This window comes from Cyprinus carpio, chromosome B5 (assembly GCF_018340385.1).
Source record: "Cyprinus carpio isolate SPL01 chromosome B5, ASM1834038v1, whole genome shotgun sequence".
Classification (NCBI taxonomy): domain Eukaryota; kingdom Metazoa; phylum Chordata; class Actinopteri; order Cypriniformes; family Cyprinidae; genus Cyprinus; species Cyprinus carpio.
This window is the reverse complement of record NC_056601.1, coordinates 11480691-11496827: the sequence shown is the minus strand read 5'-3', so window position 1 is coordinate 11496827 and position 16137 is coordinate 11480691. Positions and strand designations below refer to the sequence as shown.

The following is a 16137-nucleotide window of genomic DNA, read 5'->3' as shown; positions in this document are numbered from 1 at the left end:
AGCACGTTTGGCTGATATTAATGATTTTGCCTGAAGTAAATGAGCCTGGGAGTGTTTAACCGAGCCATTAATACTGTGTATGGCAAATAAACGTCATAAAGTAACATATTCCAGGGCTGTTTTACCATCGAAGACTGAGCCTTTGTTAGTACAAAGTGGAAACTCAACTCATTTTCCCATGGTGTTGTATTGCTGAACCTCTGGCATGATCAGCTGTTGAGAAACCATGACACATTAGAGCTGTTACTGTGATAGACGAGAACTCTCTCTAGGCTTAAGTAAATGTGTTTATTCAGTTCACTGATCCTGATCCAGTCTTTTCTTTATCTGATGGTTAACCACACATTTGAGTGTCTGTCTGCAGCTAAGGTCGCCGTGATTTTGCCAAGTAAGTCATGTTCCTGGATCAACATCTTTTGATGATCCTGGATCAACATTATTGTCCAAAAATATAGACTTAACCCAATCCCTACCCATAATTTATTCCTGAAATCAGAGGGAAATCAGTGATAGCTGATTAACAAGGGTATAGAAGAACCTAATCCTGATTGTAAGCCTAAAACAGATATTTCCTGAAAAGTTATATCTCAATTCTGATTGGTTGATTGGAATGTTGTTCCAGGAACATGTTGTACTTGGTGAAATCACGCTCAGCCTGCAGCTAAAGGCCGTCGAACAGGTGTGAGATCATGTCTACTCTCTTATGTGTTAAAGATGCTATTTTTTAATCATTTTAATGGGCTATGAGGTTATTCTGTCTTTCTGGCCACAAAAAGAAAATTCCCCTCATAGTAGAGGACTAACCCTAACCCAGGCATGACCTTTAACCCTGATCTTTACCCTTGGAACATACAACATATATCAACTGTCACCCTATAGAATAACAGCCGACATAGACAAACCACATTCAAATAAGCACCAGGAAACCCCATGAGTGGAAAAGAACTGAAAAACATCATACATTTGAACATTTCCACCCAGTTTTCCTACATGTTGTGTAGCTCTAAAGATTTTTTTAGGTTCTATTTTTGTCACACCATGCTGTTAATTCTTCACATATTTGGAGTCACTTGCAGATCTATTCTCAGTATGTGTGTGCATGTGTGTGTCCAGCTATGTTGTGAAACTTATAGCCTTTTGTGCCCTTTGCGTTGTCATTTGCAATATGGGGGGCAGAACTGACAGGTGCCACACACACACACACCCACTCAAATACATGGTTCAAATGGAAACCTCAGATAGTAAATGGACTAGATGTTCCTGCTATATGAGAAGAAGTGTTTAATAAAGGGACTAAATCTTTGAATTAAAAGGGGAAGATTTGTGGCCTAGTTCAGTATAAACATAGCAAAATGCATGGTCAGTGTTATAAAAAGATGTTGTGATTTTCTGTGTGTGTGGCTCAGTAACTGAAGCCACCTACATTGTGAAGACCATCTCAAGGTCACCATAAGGAAAGCGATTTAACATAAGGGGATGGAAAATAACACCTCAGAAGTCGATGTAAAGATCCCACTGTGACAGAAAAACAAATGTGTGTGAAAAAGAGATTGGTGGGATTGTCCTGCATCTGTTTTCACAAACAATCACTCAGCAAACAGCCAAGCACTATTAAACTCTTCCTCAGACTGTGTGTGTAAATAATCATTGTGTGGGAGTGTGGTGTTATACTCCTAGTAAACAATACAAGGGGCCTGGGTAATGAGGAGCCGCATTCCAGAGATCCACACCGTGTGCACAGTCAACAGAGAAGAGGAGAATAACTTCATGTCAGAAAAACAGATCAATATTTTTAGAGAAAGAAATGGCATTATGCTCCAAGATATCAAACACATCTCACACACCTTTCTGCTGTCTATTGCTTCCTGTGGCTGATAAAATCCTCATGATTAAAGCCAATAGATGAACTTTTGTAAAGGAAAAATAACTGCTTATATTTTAGCAACATCACTCAACATTCTTCTCTGCCAGTGTATTTTTTTAAATCAATAAGCATTTGAGAACCCTTAATTGTAAGCTGTTGAGCAAAGCTAAAACCCCTCCGAGGCTCAGCCTGGTCCTGCAAAGAGCCCAGAGGTCTGTGTGTGCCTTTGTCTTTCTGTAACAATGCAGAGATAAAAATCAGCCAAATCAAAGGACAAAAGGAACTCCATAACAGGTTAGCCCTCTGTCTCTTTCTCCCTTCGCTTCTGTTGAATTCTTGCTATCTGGGCTTTAAATCTCTCTATAGCACTGATATCCTGAAAATGTCTTTGATGTGGATGAATGTTGATGAGAGATCAGAGAAAACATGCTCATGTTCACATACAGAACTGCTATAAAATGCTCATCAGATTCTGACCAACAGAAATCTTCTCCAAACTGCTTTAGACTGACTGTAAGCAAGACTTTGTGGAATATAAAAGATGATATTTTGAGAAATGTCTCTGTGCTTCTTATCTATATAGTGTAAGTCAAGGGGTGCCAATACTGTTTGGCTACCAACATTCTTCAAAATATCTTTTTTTATGTTCTACAGAAGAAAAAAGGTCATAAAAGTCTGGAACACCACAGTTCTCATTTTTGGACCAACTATCCCTTTAACTCTTACATGATGAAAAATTACAAATTAGACTCTTTCACATTAAATATTTTAATAAAATAAATAAAATTTTTCATTTTTACAGAAAATTTACAAATTTCCCAGGGTGAAAGGCATGGCCTTCATCCTTCTTTTTACAAATACAATGGAATACAATGGTGTCATCAAATCTTTCATAATCAGTACTGAGTGCATAGAACTTCTGAAGTCAACCAAACCGAACAGTTTGATTTCCATCTCTTGCTTCTGTGGAACCTTTGAAATTTATCTGACCAAGGGCCAGTTGCATAAATTTAGCCTCTGTTGTGTCTTAAGTATGAGTTGTTTTTTTTTGTACGAGTCTTATTTTTGGATTCAACTTAGACTAATCTACGCTTCTTATGTAACTGAATTTAAAAAAAGACCAGTCTTAACGAAAAAAATTAGATGACTAACTTGTCAATCTAAACATTTTATGCAACTGGCCCCAAAACAGATCTGAATAGATCAGCAATGTGTAAAGTATTACTCTTCACCAGCACAGTCCTACCCTCCCCCCAATCTCTTTCTCTGTGCCAGAGTTGATGAGTTTTGCTGTGAGTGGCCACTACTTATCACTCTGCTTTTCTGTGGGGTGTCTTGAGGGCCTCACCGCAGGGTTCTTTGTTTACAGCCATTCATTAAGTCTTTCACCATCCCGTATTCCTCAACTCCAGCTCTTCTTTCTCCACTTACATGCCATCCTTACAGCACTCCGAGAGGATTATCCACTCACTTATGGCTCTAAAAAGATCATACACATTCATCCAGCACTGCACCCTGCCTCCTTCTCTCTGTCAATGAAGACAGTCCATAAGGGTGGCTTATCACTTGCAGACATATCTCTCAATAGTGCGATGGCAGGTTTTGCAGGACACGTAACAGCACCAGTGATATTTACACTGGCAGCGCTCCGCCAGCACCTCTGTATAGGCATTATACCCTCGTCCACAACACATGAGTCCACAGCTCTCACTGCCGGTCACAGTCTTGTTACACTGCCTGCAGAGACAATACAGAGCAAATTATTCACACATAGTGTATTTTAATACTGACAAATAGCCTGTTTGTATTGTGAGAATCAGTATTTGTGTCTCTGTGTGTGTGATAATGTTTAACCGATTCTATGTTTTCTTTGTGCTTTATCCCATTTGTCACATCAGTGATAGTCCTTCATTCATTACAGTGACTGAGAACTGATTGATTACTGATGAGTTGAGAAAGAACAATAATCCTGACTGTTGATGCATTATCTCACCTGTCTGTGGTTCCGAATGACCCCTGCTTGGCGTTCTGTGAGCAGTAATCGGGCGAGCTGACTAGATAAACAAGTTCATTCTCTCCGACCGGCCTGACCTCCATCTCACGGGGGACTAGCTGTCGGCGGGTGCCAATTTGACGTGGAATTACCTTGATGGCCGACAGGTATTTAGACTTGAGGTCAGCTGAGATGCTGTTGATGTCTTGAAGGCCCTTCCAGCAGGTCTTCACAGAGCAGGAGCCAGAAACACCATGGCATTTGCACTTCATCTCTAGAGCATCCATGAGTGCCTATGCAAAAACAACCAAACACATTAATGAAATGAGCTGCATCAAAGAAAATGCATGTTTCAGTGTTACACTCATACAGTATTCTGTTCACAGATGAGTGCATCAAGGTAATTTACAAATGAAGCCAGTCTTTGGTGGAAATTAACCATGCGGCTGAGCTTACCTGTCTTCCCACTGCATTGTTGTGAAGCTGCATGAGTCTGAAGGCCTGTGGTCCTGAGCGGCGGTTCCTCATGAGTGCGTCTGAGAAAGCCGAACCCATCTGCAGGCCGTAGCGCACATTATCTCCGCAGCCACCCCAGCGGAAGTCTGGGGCTGCCTGCTCTGAGGGCGCTGGCGCACAGGAACAGCTAGGGAGCTCTCCGGAAGCACAGGCACGGGCGATGGCATGACTGACCACTGCAGCGGCCAGAGAGAACACAAACGCTGCCTCGCGGGTCCCTGCACAGAGACGTCACTGTTAGATCACCTATGCAAACACTAGCAACCTGAAGTTTGTGTGGAGTTTGCAAATTTATATTATGAATTAGTGGTTTTTACATAGCTGATACTTACACTATGTAAGTAAAGTATTGGGACAGCCCCTTGAAAGAACAGGTTTGACTACTTTAGTATTTTCCATAAGTACAAATCTTAATTTTAAGCATATAATGATATTCTAGGGAATTGTGTGCTTCTAATTTTATAGCAACAGTCTGGACAGGACCATTTTCTATTCTAACATAACAGTGCATGTGTGTAAGGCAAGGTTCAAAAGAAATGGCTGATTCAGTCAGTGTGGAAGAACTTGACTGCAGAAAGCCAAGTCCTAATCCCAGCTAAACACCTCTGATGTGACTTTAAATGCTGAACTCATCACCAAACACCAATGACTTGTACATACACTATATGGACAAAAGTATTGGGACACTACTTCCAAAACCTTGGCAATGACGGAAACAGAAAATTGTATTTCCATCTCTGTTGCAACAATCATGTATTTAAAAATTGTATTTCCATCTCTGTTGCAACAGTTTTGGAAGTGTCTAAAATGACTGTTGAGACCAGTCAAGTTCTTCCACACTGACTGAATCAATCATTTCTTTTTGAACCTTGACTTATACACAGAGGCACAGTCATGTTAGAATAGAAAATGGTCCCGTCCAAACTGTTGCTATAAAATTCTATATAAAAAAGCACACAATTCCCTAGAATATAATTATATGCTTTAACATTAAGATTTGTACTCATGGAGATTACTAAAGTAGTCAAACCTGTTCATTAGAAGGTGGTGTCCCAATACTTTTGGCAATATAGTGTATATCTAAAAAGTAGTGACTGTTGGTCAGTACAATGCTGATATAAATAAGTTGAACAGAATTATTTGAATAAATGTTTATTTACTGAAAATGTGGCTTATATGACAACATGTTATATAAGGACAGACTGCCCATGTACTGTACATCACCTTTAGCCAGGTCTGGGGTGAAGTGAGGCGCGCTCTCAATGGAGGAGCAGTTCCAGCGCATGTCGCTGAAGGAGCTCTGGCACGCGCTCTTGGTGAGTCTGGCCGCGTGCACGATGCTGTGCATGAGCTCGAGGTTTCGTTTGCAGAGCTGCAGCTGATCTGGCACGAGTCCATCCAGCAGTTTACAATGATGCGTCTGATTCCACCCCACCGAGCTGCCGTTTACCGTTAAACCGCTGCAAACACAAACACCATATGACTGAGCAAGTCTGCCGTTAATATCCAAAACATACATCTAACTTCTTTTTATTTTATAATGCCAAATTACTAACATAGGCTTTCAACAATGTAATCGACAAAAACTTCAGAAACAGTGAAAATCATCTGTTCCAATCATGTGCCATTGAATTTAAACTGGACTTTTCAATGAACTTCAGTGAATCGGTTCATAAACCCGATATGAATTATTCATTTGCGAATCGAATTATTCGGTTCTCGAATCATTGTGACATTCAATGCTACGAGTCTTTCTGAAAAACCCGGGTAAGAGCTGGAATCATTTTTTTTTTCTAGTCCTTCTTTTTTTGGTGAAAATCACTTAATTCATTCCATGGTCCAAAACTGCATGTCGTTTAACGAATAAAAATACTTACAGCCATGATATTCCTGTGCATGGATAAATCACGGCCAAAGACATGACGAATATTAGAAGAAAAATCCTGCTTGCTGTCATTTTGCTCTTCTGTCGTTTAGAAATCCTAGTGAAGTCCGGTTTGATTTTTTTCCCAGTGGTCAAGATGCAAACCGAACTACCTACGCTGAATGTGTCCGAGTCAAATTGAAGCTCTCTCTCTTTCATAGTTCAGCTATGGGACTCGACCCGCCCCTCTGCTCGTGGGCGGTCGCAAGATTCATATTCAAGAAGCGCGCGGAGAGATTTCCAACTAACGTTACAGACAGTTTAGAGGAGGGATTGAAACACAGCTGAGAAAGAACAGAATGAACCACACTGTCTGGTCACGCCAGTTAAGCAAACAGCATGCGCCAAATCCTAGCTGAATTAAAGTAGAGTTTATCAAAGCTCACTAAAGTGTTAACGTTAGTTATCAAACAGGTTTAGTGTGTCTTGCCAGTCGACCGAGCAAACGCTGTTTTTATATTAATTCTCACGAGAGACTTAACGGTTTGTTTGTTGTTATTTTCCTTTGCTCGTGTAGCCTGGTGAGCAAACAACGTTTTAACCGATTTGTGGAGGACGAGGTAAGAAAAACCATTAGTAACAGACTCATCATCTGTAAGCTCCGCTTTTCAGGGTGTGCGCCTTCCCAAAGGAAACAATTGGGCTTTAGTCTTTTTGAAGATTTCTGTCCAAACGGGATCAACGACTCGTTCATTTACATTACATTAAAATCTGTTTGACTCGGCTTTTCCCTTCAGATAAGCCGGATTTCTCGTTCCTCAAGCCTTACAAGCGCAAACAGCAGTAGGTCACTGAAAGCCGCCGGAGGCATTAAACAAAAATGATCCATAATTCTATTTTATTCTAGACAAAAATTTCCAGAACGTTGACGTTATGTTACAACAGTATTCCCAAGTCTCATTTATTTGCTCTTCGGGGTTAAGAAAAGCAGAATCTTACACTCCGCTTGAAATCTGTCTCACATAGCGAATAGCCATCCATTAAATACGTGCTTTCCCGCCACGCAGCATCAGCGCGGCTCGTTGGTCTAGGGGTATGATTCTCGCTTAGGGTGCGAGAGGTCCCGGGTTCAAATCCCGGACGAGCCCTACTTTTCATTTTTTCAAAACAATATCTGATTCGATTGTTTACTATGGAATGAACACAAATATAAGCGCTAAATAGCGTCCGTGCACTAGAACTCTTCAATAAACACAAATCTGTTTTACTCATATGATCAGCCGATGCTTATTCAGTGGAGCTGAATGTGCCTCAGCGGCGGATTGAAGAATGCAGCCTGGCGCATGTGAATGGCGGCGCTGAGACGGTGCTAATCACTCTAGTCTGATCATCACATAGGTGTGAATATTCACAGGTTCCAGAGCGGCTATACCTACCGAAACAATCAGAAATTACATATCCCTCACCCCTGCGAGCGGGCAGCTCGGCCACTCCACGGAAAGGCGATAAAAGTTGCTCTTTGATTCGACTCGTCCTTGAATACAACTCTCTGAAATGTGTCGGGACAAATCAGAATCACGAATAGACTGCTTTTTGATCCAGCAATGGGCCATCAGAGGCCGAAACTGCAGACTGGAATTTTGATTGATGTGCATGCCAGTGCGTGAATTAGTCGGAATTAAGATCAAACAAACCAGTTCTCCTTTCTTTAATGGAATGAGAATAATACAAATGCCTCATTGGGCTGCTAATCCGATCAACAAATCCTGCCATAATCGGAGGCCTAATCATCGGGTTTTATGAGCATTGTGTGCTGTAAATAAGCGACATCATTGTATTTGTATAAATAAATAAACCAACTTTTTTTTTAACAGGTCTTATAATAAATCATATACTAGTAAATGAAACGAAGAACTATGTATTTTTCTTCTGTAGTGCAATGCTCTGTACTTTTTAAAGAGAGACTGGGAGCTGGATATGGAGTCTTTCAGGTAAATTTGACCTTTAGTTAACCTTTTTAGATCCCAAAAATTCAGTAAAGTAGTCTACATTTATATGTCACAATTACACATAAAATTCACATTGACAAATGAGTTCTTGGACTAGAATGCAAATTTAAGAAAGCCATATTGAAGAGGTGTGGAACTGATCAGCTTCAAAAAGTGTTAATGGGCCAACAACCATATGATTTGAGGATTCCCTCCAAAATCCCATTTAGGTAGTTGTACAGAAGCCTTAAATATTTCCAACCTTATCATTATAAGTTTTATTTAAGAAATGTAATCGTATGTCCTCTACATCTCCATAGAGGTTTAAAAAGTTTGAGGCATGATAGAAGAGAGCCTAGTTAGCAATAACAAATCATGTTTCTTATTCTTGTTCACAGGGGCTCTTCACTATGCGCCAGTACAGTGTTTAAAAACTGGACTTGTTCTGAGCAATAACAGAAACATGAAAGAGCTACGGATGATGAGGTGTGAGATGCAGATGTCTCACCTAGAAACAATTGTTTGAAGCAGTCAGGGGGCTTGTGAAGACGAGCCCTTTGCTTTCTGTTTTGTGCTCTTTGACGTAATTGTCCTGAGATTTTAGACAAAAGCTTAGCACCAACATCGTATCCTGTCTTTTGCATTTGTTTGTGTACAATGTAGACAGTAAGACTGGAATGTGGAAACAGGTGACGAAACCTTCATGTTTGTGAAAGAATGACACTGTAAGGTGTTATTAGCCGTTACACCATCCTCCAGACCACTTAACACTGAATACACACAGGCAGAAAGGATGTTTTTGTGCTAGATCGTGTGTGGAACAGCAATGAAGTTCAGTGATGCTTAGTGAAACTGATTTGGTTTCTCCACTGAGTTTGAATCAACATGTCAGTCACACGTTCACAAATACAGTTTTTAGATTTGATTATATTAGGCCAGAAACATCTCTGTATATGACTACAAGAATATACTGATGGTCATATTTGAATTATATGACTGAGTTTACAAGTATCATAAAACATGTTTTTTAATTGAACACTAGGTGGCACTGCACACCAAACTGGCCCAAAACTGCAATTCTCACTGTAATTCACGCTTTCTCTGGGAACACTGGGAATTGAAGCACACTTTAAAAACTTCAGGTCTTCCAAAAACAATTTAATAGGACATTAAAAAAAAACTTTACAAAAGAGCAAAATATCTTATGTACATATATACAGTCCCTGTATAGTTTACAAATATACATTATCTTCTTCAATAAAACAGGACTACATACAGTATACAAATCACTTACCCACAAAGACATTCATATCTAAAACACACACACCAGAAACAAAAACTAAAACAAGCTGTCGGTCGGATGTGTTGTTTGAGGGAAGAAAAGGGATATATAAACAACAAATCTATCAGAACACAATCACATTCAGACTCTCCTGGTTTTTTATATTTCCATGTGGATGCAGAGGAAACCCGAGGGCAGATTACCAGCGCTCTGTAGAAGGTTCCAGATAATTCCCATACTTCTTTTTATTCCAAGACCTTTGAACGCACAATAAAGCAGTTTGTTCTCACTGTGAGGATCTGATTCCTATTAACTACACTACACTCGCATAATTCAGTTTTTCTCTACAACCCATTCAGATCCACAATCCTGAGCTGTCACTCGGGCGCTGGGTTGATTCATGACACTGTGATTTTTATCAGTATGTGTTGGAGTGAAAGACAGGCTCATGTTTGGAATGGAATACTAGTTTATTGCTTACTGTATACTGTGTGCAGTATATACTGAATACTAACTCCTGTTTTTCAAACCGGTATATACAACAGAATAGATTATGAAACGCTGTATTCTAGTTCAAGTTGCATGATCAGTTCAGCGATTTATCATCTTGTATGTTTTATAGGATTAAAAAAATATATATTCTGTAAATTGTCTATATTAATGAGACTATCTGTCGGATTTTGCATTGTGGTATACAGTATTCAGCATATACGCTACTGAACAGCATTCATTTGAAATATAAATCTTTTGCAATATTATAAGCATCTTTACTGTAACTTTTGACCAATTTAATGCGTTGCAATAGTACACACACACACACACACACACACACACACACACACACACACACACACACACACACACACACACACACACACACACACACACACACACACACACACACACACATATATCTATTAGAGTACAGCATGCATTCTATGTAGCTACTGTAGCAACAGTAATCGAAGTACACCAGTATTCTATTCCAAACACAGCCAGACTCAGCTTCATATGCTATAGAGGAGCACTACTGTCCCCTACAGGAGGGATATGGTATTGTTTTGCATATTCAGGATGATGTTGGAAGACTAGGACACTAGAAAACCATTATGGATTATCATCAGTTTCAGTGCCTGAACTACTGCCATCACTCAGTTTTTCCCACAGGTAATTACAGGTAAAGAGCAAAGAGCCATAAAACTGTACATTTCAGAATCGCATGACTTCATAAAAAAAAAAAAAAAAAAAAAAAAATTAATCTTGACTGCATTTGTAAAGGTTTAGTGATAACTGAACATAGATATTCTGTTTTATACATTGCCATAATCAGTGCTTAATAGAAAAGTACACAGGTTCACTATTTATGTGTTGTGTGTGTGTCTGTTATGGATTGAGCGGGCTGCTACCGGTGCACTGAATGAAGAGTATCTCACTTCATTCACAGTTCCAGTCACTGCAATCATTGCAGGTGCACTTCCTCCATGTGCTACGAGGCTGGATACCACATACACGCAGCAGCTGTAGGGCGCTGAGCTAATCCAGTCGCTTGGTGGAAGCTGCTAGAATGGCTGATACACAATGCATCTTGGTTATTTACCAGGAAGCCAGTCTGTTGATTTAATAATTTGTGGTGAATGTTGTGTTGCTAGTGTTTGAGGAATGATGGAGGCTGTATCAGTGCTCAGAGAGAATTGGATCTTTTTGTCAGTGTTGTTGATGCTACATAGTCACATTTGCCTGACGCTCGGCAGATACGTAGATGAGCCCGGTCGTTCATAAATGGTTGGCGGTGCTAATGAGACATACTGGCTCAGTTGAGTTCAGTGGGTGTGGTTTGTGAGCTCATCAGCGTGATGTGTGTGTCTGATCGGGTCGACCCGTACACCGATGGGCTCAGGTGTGTCCGGCGGCAGGGGCGTCCCCCAGACGGATGCTGCCAAGGAAGGTGGTGTGGTTGCTCATGGAGATGGAGGTGTCCTCGTACACCATGCGGATGGAGATCCTCTGGCGGGCTCGCAACAGACACACCCCCGCGGTGTAGCAGGTGTTGAACTTGCGCTGGCCGGTCTCGATGCTTCTCGTGCAGCGTAAGAAAGGAGTCTTATCAACCATCACCTCATAACTCGCTATGTCCGTGAAGTTCAGGTAATATACCTGTTGAACACACAGACACACAAGGAAAGCAAATTGGGATAATGGTTACTCATTTCTAATCATGGTAATATTGGAAAAATATATATTTTTTTGTATTTGTATGAAATGTAGACTGTATTTGTTTGTGTGTATGCAGTAGAGTTAGTCCAGGGACTGTACTCACTTCTACCTGACTATATATAAAATATGTTCCATCAAGTAACATATTTCACCATGGAACTGACATCATTCTACCACCTCATCAGTCAGTTTAATAATATAACTGCTCTTGAGCCCTTTGTCACTTTGTCACTTTTAATCAGACTGAATAAGCTATTTTTTTTTATGCACTAAAAATATTTTTATCTGCACTGTTTGTTCACTGGTTTGCACTCTATCTGCCATGTGCCTTGCGCTGCTTTTATTTAACCTCATTTTTATTTAATTTTTTTTTTCTATTATGTCTTTTTTACATTACCTTATTGTATAGTTTTATCTTATATTTTATATTTGATCTAGATTTTTAGGCTCTACTGTTAGTGTTATCTGTATGCACCGGGGGTCTGAGAGTAACGCAATTTCGATTCTCTGTATGTATGTACTGTACATGTGGAAGAATTGACAATAAAGCAGACTTGACTTGACTTGAAAGTAGGACTTCCAGCTCTCCGGAGCGTGAGTGCATTTTAAACACCCGCTGATGGATTGAGATCATTCTCCAATTTTTCAACACACCTTCTGACAAATCTCACAAACAGACACCAGTAAATACTCAATCATCTGTTATGACAGCAGCGACACATAGGTAAAACACACACACACACACACACACACACACACACACACACACACACACACACACACACACACACACACACACACACACACACACGAGCTCAATTATAAGGCGTTTTTTCCCCCCGATTTCTACTTGTCTTGTCAAAGTTTTCACTGACCCTAACACCAATAAATTATACATTTCTCATTAATCATTTTTAATTATTAAAATGTAATTTATTCCTGTGATGTAAAATTGAATTTTCAGCAGCCATTACTCCAGTCTTCAGTGTCACATGATCTTTCAGAAATCATTCTAATATACTGATTAGATGCTTCAGAAACATTTCTTTATTATTAACACTGAAAATTGTTGCGTTGCTTAATATTTTGTATGTTTTTAGGATTATGTGATGCATAGAAATGTCAAAATAACAGCATTTATTTGAAATAAAAATATTTTGTAACCTTATAAATGCTTTTACTTTAAAATGTCTTTATGCGTTTAATAAATTGTGTCCTTGTTAAATCAAAGTCTTTCCTAATTTTCATTTATGTACTTATTTATATATATATATATTTATATATATATATATATATATATATTTTTTTTTTTTACAAAGAACATTTACAACAGCCAGTGGGCCATCCTTATATTTGAGCCCTTCATACAACCTTTAACAAATGAAAGTAATTTCAACACACAATATCAATAAGCATTATGAAGCATATGTATAGTTGTATGTAGGAGATCATTATTTAACTCTTACCTTCTTTCACCTGGATAGTAGTTTCCTGACCTTGAAGATGCACCACAGCTGGCTACAGAAACATCATGTTTAAATTCACAAATTAAAAAACAACAACAACAAAAAAATTCTGTGTGCTTCTGATGCACTTATTAGCATGTTACAAATGTGTCTGATCTACACATCAAACATCCTCTTACTATTTATTACTGAGCCAATATAATATGGAGCAGTGTGGCGGAGGAGATCAGGAGATGGTGCATACCTGTGTCTCTCTGTGTTTGCCTTTATCAGCGCCACCTGTTGACACACGGGGAAGAAATTAGTTGCTTTTGGTCTTTTATTAATTGCATATGATTTATTCACAACAGCAATGAATGTTTGCTACACATCCTTGCAGCAACAAGCCTTTCAATTAAAAAAATGAATTCCAATGTATTGCAAAAACTTGCACAACAATGAAGCAACATTTCAGTCGATTTTGTAATTTTGTGGTGTTGCTCTGTTGCATTGTTCTTGATGTGAGCAGGCCTTTATCATCGACATAATATGAAAAATCAAATTTTTTCTTCCCTAAGACGTATATCAGAGTGAAGCAGCTTCTTGAATAAGCAAAAAAAGTAGGATGGGACCTGATTTTGTCCACTGGGAATTGATTGGATCGTTGTTGTTTGCTATTGCTGTGATCTCATGTGAGTGACAGTTTGCTGAAGGGAAGAGTCTATTGTCAGAGAAGAGATGTTGTTCCAAAGGGGAAGATTTGATTCAATTTTGATGAAAGATTCCGAGGGCACATACATTTAAAAATGGAATTCCATGAACAAGAGTTGTTCATTTTTATTTTATGTTGACTTTAAACTAGCAGCTTGCTGTGACTGCATGCAAAGGCAAGTGTCTGCATTAACCTGAAGGTCCCTGTGGTCCAGGTGGACCTTGTGGTCCAGGTGGCCCTGCGGGTCCAGGAGGTCCGGGTGGGCCAGAGGGACCCATTGCGTTACTGCCTGGGATTCCCGGGATCCCTGGTATTCCAGGTGGACCTTGTGGACCAGGTGGGCCTGGGGGTCCAGGAATGCCAGGGTGTCCTTTCTTGCCTAAAGAAATTAAAAAAATAAATAAAAATGCATGAATCTGTCATAAACTAAAACATAAAAGCCCTCAAAACTGCCACATTAAAAAAAAAAAAAAGATCGAAAATTATGAAATTACCTTTTTTCCGGTCTCCTTTCTTTTTTCCATTAGTTTCTGGATTAGAGATAAGCAGCAGGAAAAGAAAATCAGTTAGAAATGTATCATTTTACATTCATGATCACAAATGCAAAAAAAAATCTTCCTGGGCTCCTGCTTTTTTCTTCCAGAAAAGAGACTGATTTATTCAATCACACTGTTTATTTGTTTCAAAGTTGCTAAACCGATAATGACACTCACATGACCACAGAAAAACAAACTCCAAATGTAATTGCTTCTGCTGGTGTCTACAAATAACAAACACACACACGTATCACTGTACAACAAACTATAATACTGAAGCAACACAAGTAGACACAAGAGTCAAACCATATCTAGTAAGAGTGTGTTTGTGTGAATGTGTAACAAATCCAGCACATCTGTACTAAACAAGTCTGACAAAATCCACTCTTTTATAGTTTAAAGTCTAGCCTAAACACACACACACTGAGTCTCAGGAGACAGATCTGTGTTCCTAAGGCCTGAGGTCACTCTTGTGTTTGTGTTGGCTAGTATTCGAGGGTCTTTTTTCGCAATAAAACTACTTCAACTCGTTCGTAAATGACTGCTGCTTTCAGTGTGTTGTCTGGTGGGCTTCGCACGCGATATCTCTTTTTCTCAAAACACAGAATATCAAAAGTGAAGAGAAACAACCTGCTGCCTTTAATCTTTTCCTTTAATCTTCAATCTTCATTTTTTCTCATTTTATGAAAAACAGTGGGGGGAGGGGGGGCAACATGCACATACCTAAAATCAAGCAAGCACAACAAAAAGCAAACATGACACATATAATAATCACGCAAAGAACTTGACCTGCCTTCAATACCTCCCTGCAGATGTCCCTGTCTTTTTTATAAAACAATCAGTGATGAACTCATCAAACAGTTGTTTATTTCAGCGCAAACCCTGCGTCTTATTCACATACCACTCGCAATCCTGTTTAAACAGCCGCAATTGCAGGGTATAGTTAACATAGTGATTTTAATGGCCATAGAAAGCAGATGGACAAAATGCTTAAAGAATTAATTCAGTTAAAGCATACAGTTTATTTTAATGGACTTTGTGCAAATTTCCAAGTGATCTTTGAAGTGGAAACTATAGCCAGACTGACTTTGTATCCCTGCTCTAACAACACAGTACTGACACAATGGCCCATAAAAAAATGCTTTTCTCTTTGGAACTCTCAGGGGCTTCACACATCAAATGTTTAATATTTCAATCATATTATTTTATTACTGAAGTGTATTTAAAGATGAAAATAAACATGCAAATATGACATTTTCAGTGAATTCTGTTCTCAGTATGAACAAATCATTTAGCCCACTTCACAAAGCCTTGGTTTATTTTGTAAAACCTTTATTATCTACGTAGTCTTGACATCTACTCCAAAAAACCTCTTAATCAGAATATTTTGACCAGATTACCACATTATAAACCCCTCACACACAAACTGTCCCTGCAGCTTTAGCAAATCCACTCACCTGATTTACAAAACGTTTGCTAAACATAATGAAAATATCCAAGTTTTATTAATCTCAGGTTTTGTGAAAATGTAAACCCAGTGGCGCAGATTTATCAACAGAGTGAACGAACTCCCTCTGGTGGAGCCGCTGAGCCTCAGAGAGCTTACATCAAGAGAAGCATCAGGGAAAGGTAACATTTATATCGTAGTTGAAACTCAAACGAATATACATGCAACTAAGATATTAAATTATTATATAAGAAAAAGTGCTTTTAAATGTTAAAC

The 16137-nt window shown here is 39.1% G+C and overlaps 2 protein-coding genes and 1 non-coding gene across 6 annotated transcripts in view; 1 reads left to right on the top strand and 2 right to left on the bottom strand.

The window, feature by feature from the left end:
• Window positions 1–2616: 2616 nt before the first annotated feature.
• Window positions 2617–7253, bottom strand: LOC109055467 (protein Wnt-11-like). Its single transcript, XM_042724295.1, has 5 exons — window positions 6251–7253; window positions 5598–5833; window positions 4314–4591; window positions 3858–4150; window positions 2617–3601 (listed from the first exon to the last, which is right to left on the bottom strand). Exons 1-5 carry the CDS (start codon window positions 6454–6456, stop codon window positions 3427–3429), a joined length of 1188 nt encoding a protein of 395 aa, XP_042580229.1. The 5' UTR covers window positions 6457–7253; the 3' UTR covers window positions 2617–3426.
• A 60-nt stretch (window positions 7254–7313) lies between these two features.
• On the top strand, window positions 7314–7385 carry trnap-agg. The gene has a single exon. It is a non-coding gene; the product is annotated as a tRNA-Pro (tRNA).
• A 3832-nt stretch (window positions 7386–11217) lies between these two features.
• The window catches only part of LOC109045625 (ectodysplasin-A-like), a 34983-nt gene continuing 30063 nt past the window's right edge, over window positions 11218–16137 (bottom strand). The window contains exons 3-9 of one of the 4 annotated variants that reach the window (XM_042724292.1): window positions 14373–14408; window positions 14072–14257; window positions 13432–13466; window positions 13188–13239; window positions 12295–12387; window positions 11831–11862; window positions 11218–11661 (exon numbers count right to left, since the gene is read on the bottom strand). In XM_042724292.1, coding sequence (XP_042580226.1) covers window positions 11401–11661; window positions 11831–11862; window positions 12295–12387; window positions 13188–13239; window positions 13432–13466; window positions 14072–14257; window positions 14373–14408 — 695 coding nt within the window. In that variant the 3' untranslated portion in view covers window positions 11218–11400. Of the gene's footprint in view, window positions 11662–11824; window positions 11863–12294; window positions 12388–13187; window positions 13240–13431; window positions 13467–14071; window positions 14258–14372; window positions 14409–16137 lie in introns of all 4 variants that reach the window. The other 3 variants (XM_042724294.1, XM_042724291.1, XM_042724293.1) reach the window with 3 other exon arrangements.